We start from the raw sequence: 6,097 nt of genomic DNA on the forward strand, positions 1-6,097 counted from the left end.
CTTCTTGTCTCTTTGTCGCACATTCCTTTCCCTTCTCTTCCCCCCTTCACCCCCTTCTTTCCCACCTCTCTTCCTTTTCTTCCGCCTGCTCGCCTCCTTTCTTCCTTTTCTCTTCCTCCTGCTCCTCCCCTGAGCTTTCACCTTGTTCTCTCCCTGCTCTTCCCTTGCTCTTTATGTCCTTTGCGTTCTCGCCATTTATCTTCTTCACCTACTCAATCAAATTCTTCCCCCTCACATTCTCCTCTCCTCTGTCCTCCTCTTCCCCATCTCCTGTTCCTACATAGTCTTGCTCGAACGCCTCTCCTTCCTTGTCTTTATCATCGTCGTCGTCTTCCCCCGCCCCCTCCTGCTCCCCCATCATTTTCTTCTCTTCCGCTTCCTTCCTTTCCACCACCTCCATCTCCTAGCTCTCTTCCAGCACCACCTCCTCGTCCTCCAGCTAGCTCTCTTATACCTCCAGCTCCTCCTCGTCCTCCTCCTTCTCCTTCTCTTCTCCTTTTTTCCTTCTCTCTTCTCTTCTTCTTCTTTTTTCTTTTCTTCTTCTTCTTTCTTCTTCTTTCTTCTTCTTCTTTCTTCTTCTTCTTCTTCTTCCTCCCTCCCCCATTGTCCCCTCCCCTTCCCCTTGTCCCCCTCGCCCTTCCCCTCTCCCCCCTTCCTAAACTTCCCCGTGAACTTCAGCGATGCGGAGCGAGCGAGACTTCAAGATAAAAAACTAGATTTTTTAAACCCCCAAACTACACTAATAATTGTTTAAAAAAAGTGGAGAGCGAATGGCCCAGTAATGCAAATAACGATAATGGCAATCTCATTAGTATTGGACATTGTTTTGACTTTAAGGGTGACACGGGATCCTTATTGCTAATGATACTAATGGTAGATATAACATTAGCAATGATTACACAACGCGAAGGAAACATTTGAAGATAATATGAGTGAAAGTGTATTATGAAATATTTTCTTTTACTATACATGCATTTCGCTTATCAGATTATTGTATTTCTGGAAATCGAGGAAATAATGAAGATAATACGAGGAAATTAGTGAAGACAAGGCGAGACGAGACGGAAGAAGGTAGAGCGAGGTTAAGGAGAAAATAAAGATAATGATGCAGATAAACATGAAGAAGAAGAAGATTGATGATGATGATGATGATGATGATGATGATGATAATGAAGAAAAAGAGAGAAGGGGGAGAAGAGGCAATGATGATGATGATGATGATGATGATGATAATGAAGAAAAAGAGAGAAGGGGGAGAAGAGGCAAACTGGCGAGGTCGATGTTGCGAAGGTGGGAAGACTATCAGCAAATTCTTCAAGACAAAAGGACTCCTCTTCCCATCTTCCCACGCGGAGGAGGCGGTTAGGAGGAGGAGGAGGAGGACGAGGAAAACGAGGTGGAGGAAGAGGAGGAGGAGGGGAGGAGGAGGAGGAGAGAGGAGGAGGAGGAGGAGGGAGGGGAGGGGGGAGGGTGGGAGGGGGGAAAGAAAGAATGGGAAAGGAGGGGGGAAAGGGAGGAGGGAGGAGGAGGAAGAGTGAGGGAGGAAGAAAGAAACATAAAAACAGACAGAGAAATATAGAGGAAAAAAATAAAGATGAAAAGAGACAGAGTGGGAGAGAAAGTTAGGGAAAGATAAAGAGAGGGGGATTGGGCGAGACAGCAAGGGACAGAGAAAAATATATAAAAAATGAGACTAGAGAAAATAAGTGTATTTGTGTTCGGCTTCATCCACGTGTTCATGGGTGTGTGGTGGGCGGGCGTGCAAATGCTCATGGGTAAGAGAATGGAAGTGTGTGTGTTTGCGGGCGTGCGACACGTACCTGTGTGGTGTACCGGTGCGGCGCGGGCGTGAGGAGGGCCGACGTGGTGAGGTGGGCGGCGGCGGTGGCAGCGGTGAGCGCGAGGCACGCGGGCAGGCGCAGTGGCAGCCCCACGAACACCAGGAAGTGCAGGAGGATAAGCCAGAGGAGCGCGTTGCGCGGCACGGGCGTCAGCGGGCCGAGGATGACGAACACGCCCACGCCCGTGAGGAACAGCGCCCACGCAAGGTACGGCAGGAGGATCCACGATCGCTCAGGGAAGACGTGGAGGCGGCACAGCAGCAGCAGGAGTACATGGAGGGCGCCGATGCAGGCGAGCGCGAGTGGCGCGGGCAGCGCGGGGTCCTGGGCATCCGCCAGGCATAATGTCACGCTGTAGGCCGTGAAAATGCCGCCCGCCGCCAGTAGTATGTGCAGGTCGGCGCGCCGCTGCCGCTCGTGGTACGCCTGAAACAACTGCTCCACGTCGGGGTCGACGAAGGTGCGGTGCAGACACTTGGGCAGGATGCGCGACACGCGGCGCTTCTCCAGCGCGAACTTCTCCATGCGGATCACGCTCATGGACGCCGAGATGTCGTCGTATCCGTCGCGGGCGCCTTCCTCGCAGTCGCCGCTGCTGCTGCTGTGTCGGCTGCTGCTGCCGTGCTCAGTGTGCGGCGTCGCCGGCGACGATAGCGCGGGCGCCGCGTCCTCGGTGGAGGGTGACGCGTCCCCATCGGACGACTCCTTGCCAGGACGGACAAGGCAGACTTCGGCCGAGTTCCTGGCGCTTCCAGGGGATGTGCAGTGCGGCGCAGGCTCAAAGCTCTCGTTCTCGTACTCGACCTTGGGCTCGCTGCTGAGGCAGGGGTCGAACTCGCCCTCGAAGGTCTCCTCGACCCCATGGCATCTGGTCAAGCTCTTCCGGGCCATCTTGAGGCGCGTGCACAGCTCGGCCTCCTCGCCCTTCTCGCCCTCCGCGACCTCTACCTTGGTATTCTCCTTCAGAATCAGCTTGCCGTCTGCCTCGTCCTCCATCGCGTATTACCTTCTAGAATCTTCTCATATCAACGCGAAAACCAAACAGCACATGCCCAGGTGCTTCTTCTCGCGCGCGTGTACTCCCGCACGGCCTCTACATGTCCAGCCTCTGGCAGCGTTTGCGAACACGCCCTCTCGACTCACGAAGCCCGGACGATCAGCTCAGGCGACGCGCCGTCCCCGGGAAGCTCTCACCATCCCTGGAACACAAGAGGGTTATCGTTAAAGCACAAGCAAATGAACAGGGTGAATCCGCTTACTAAAGGCAGAATGCAAATGCCTCTTCCCTCCGCCGTCCACCTGCCCCGCGAGACGCAATTACAGCGCTTCCCTCCAGTCGTCGCCGCTGTGAAGTGGAGGGAACTAATGAGGTCTGTATTGAAGTATCGGACCCCGACCGCGCGAGAGAAGCATCCCCGATGCCATGACTTCGCCCGGGAAACTTAATCGACATGTTTAGCGCACCAGTTCATCCCAGCTGGGTCGAATATATTAAAATCATGTTATTGCGAGACATTTATGTTTTCCTAATATTGATCGACGTAATACAGCAGATACCGGGACATTGTTTTACAGTTAACACGAATATATATTCCTTCACACAACGTTGGAAATTCACAAGTAATTCTGAATATGATCCGGCACAACAAAGATAAAATTGTCATGATGTACTGATACATGCGAACTTTATGCTTGCTCAAAGACTTTCTGGAGACGATTAGAAAAGTGGCAAAATAGTCGAAAAATTACTTCTCGTTAACATCGTATTACTGCAACCTGACGAACCCTGAATGCGAATTCAGACAAAGTTTCTTTATGAAGGAACTATACTGTAGGTCATATTTTCATCTTGTCAAAGCAATCCCATGCACTCCCACTCGTCATTAACGGTGCAAAATCCTACGGTAATAGCGCGCCGGATTTCACTAACTTGCGCAACTAGAGGAGAAGGTGAACAAGATGATGCTGATTCTCACAGAGGGTGTCTCGGGCCTCAAAGCTGCCATATTCTCTGAATTAAAGACCACGCTCCCCTCCCTCTCCGGGCGCCAGCCGAGGCAGCCGTCCCTCACCCTTAGGCAGGGATGACCGCAGGCCTGCTGACCAAGGCGATGTAATTGTGCTTAAACTTTTAAAGGAAATGAAAGCTTTGAAAGAACAAAACAATAACTTGATTAATGAATTAACGACGCTGAGACAGGACGTGGAAAAAAAGACATTTTCATTGTCATTTGTCATTTTCGAGATACTAGTGTTACCATTAGTGCGACAAGAACGAACGAGGAAAATCGATGTCAGACCATCAGTGCTGATAACTAAAGTGGGCGTCAGCGCTGACAGCAGCAACGAACAATATAAGGATCTGTGTGACATCGAGTCCAGTGACGCATCCAACCCCCCAGGTGCATCTGGCACAACAACAGAAGGGACTGCGCTGAGAAGTGGAACAAAGCTAAGACCAAATGCTTGAAATGGTTAAAAGTACTTTTAAGTTTACGACTGCCATCTGTAATGAAATCCATAATCATAAAGTTATATATGTCTTATGTGAATCTATAATTCGCAATATTAGTGGATATAGCAGTATGAAGTACAGATTGCCTAATAAAACACTATTTACATATGGATAAACGCACAATTAAATTCATATCATGGAATGTGCGTATTATTAAGCCTAGGCTGAATGACCTGGAGTTTTACATCCGTAAATATAATATTGATGTTATTTGCGTACAAGAACCGTTTACTGCTGCTGTTATGATGAAAATAGCACCTGCAATTAAGGGATATTATTCATAAGTGAATACAGCCATGACTGGATTGTTGGTATATGTGGACGTAACACTGCCACATAAATTAGTTAAAAAATCCGAGAACACTGATGTTCAGTGAGTATTTTTCATTGTCTATGCCAGATACAAATTTCTGGCTAGTTCTCTCCCCAATTTTCACAACCAAGGGACGTTGTGCATGGGCGACTTCAGTGCAAGGCATCCACACTTTGGAGACAACCAACGTAATAGTAATGGGGAAGAATACAAGCATTTCATCAATAGTAGATCACTGACAGTCTATGAAACAGAAGCAGAGACTCATTTGTGAGGTGGCAGGTTAGATTACGTATTTGGCAAAAATTTGGTTCATGGTAATGTCTGTACTTCACAGGTGCGAGAGTTATTTAGTGACCACTGGGTCTGTTCATGAAAACTCTCGAAGAAACAAAGGTTCTAGGCCTTTCATGCACCGAGGTGGATCAATGACCCAATTTTAGCTAAGAACATAAACGGGTTCAAGAGCTTTCCAACTGTTATAAAGATAATATGACGTCAGATAATCTGCAGATGCTTAAAGCCAACAAGGAATACAGAGAATTAAAAACTCAGATTCGTAGTAAACACGGGGGAACAATTCTTGCAAAGCATCAATAGCCAAACTTCTGTAACTGACGTATGGAGAAAAAATAATAGGCTGAGAGGTAAAGCCCTCACAACACCGCAGTTCCACAGCCCACAAGAACAGGCTAACATGCTGCTAGAACAGTGGGCCAGGAATTCTCAGTTGAACTCACTTCCACAAGAGATAAAAGACAAACTCAACAAGTCGAAAATAGACATAAATTTTAATATAGCAGTAGCCTGTGCTGCTACTGACCCTTCCGACTTTGCCGAAATAACCGAGTGGGAATTGAGTAATGCCCTTCTGAAAGGTAAGGCAACTGCCCCTGGCGAGGAGGGTATTATTTACAGCGTCCTTTGCCTCAGGTACCAGGCAACCTACTTTTACACTTGTATAGATTCCAAGCTCCTGGACTAAAAGCTTAATCATTCCTATACCTAAACCTGATAATGACAAATACAGGCCTCCTGTCTGTGCAAAGTACTTGAGAGAATAATTCTGAAGAGACTTATGTATCGCTTAAATGCTAAGTTATCCCCCAGACTGTATGGATTTCTCCTAGGACGCAGCAGCCAGCAATATTTTGCAGAGTATTTAGCAAACTTAAACCCGGGCACGCAAACCGCGTTTCTTGATCTCCAATCTGCCTTTGATATTACAAACAGGGAAAATTTTCCTTGAACCAAGCAGCTTTTGGGAATTTAGGGAAAAAATGTTAACAATGTAATTTAAATGCATCTATCGAATCGTCGGCTCAGGACTCTTCAAGGGGGACTAAGAGTACTCATACAAAAGTAATTTGAGCTCGGCTCACCTCAAAGGCTACTGAGTCCCAAGCTATTTAATATCCTAATGTATAG

At 48.0% G+C, this 6,097-nt stretch overlaps 1 protein-coding gene across 1 annotated transcript in view; it reads right to left on the minus strand.

Moving 5' to 3' along the window:
- LOC125044067 overlaps window positions 1–2,974 on the minus strand; it is an 8,273-nt gene extending 5,299 nt beyond the window's left edge. The window contains exon 1 of the mRNA XM_047640513.1: window positions 1,821–2,974. Within this exon, the coding sequence (XP_047496469.1) occupies window positions 1,821–2,837 (1,017 nt within the window). The 5' untranslated portion in view covers window positions 2,838–2,974. The remainder of the gene's footprint in view (window positions 1–1,820) is intronic.
- Between the last annotated feature and the right edge of the window lie 3,123 nt (window positions 2,975–6,097).

The sequence above is a fragment of the Penaeus chinensis genome, chromosome 35 (genome assembly GCF_019202785.1).
Source record: "Penaeus chinensis breed Huanghai No. 1 chromosome 35, ASM1920278v2, whole genome shotgun sequence".
NCBI classification, from domain to species: domain Eukaryota; kingdom Metazoa; phylum Arthropoda; class Malacostraca; order Decapoda; family Penaeidae; genus Penaeus; species Penaeus chinensis.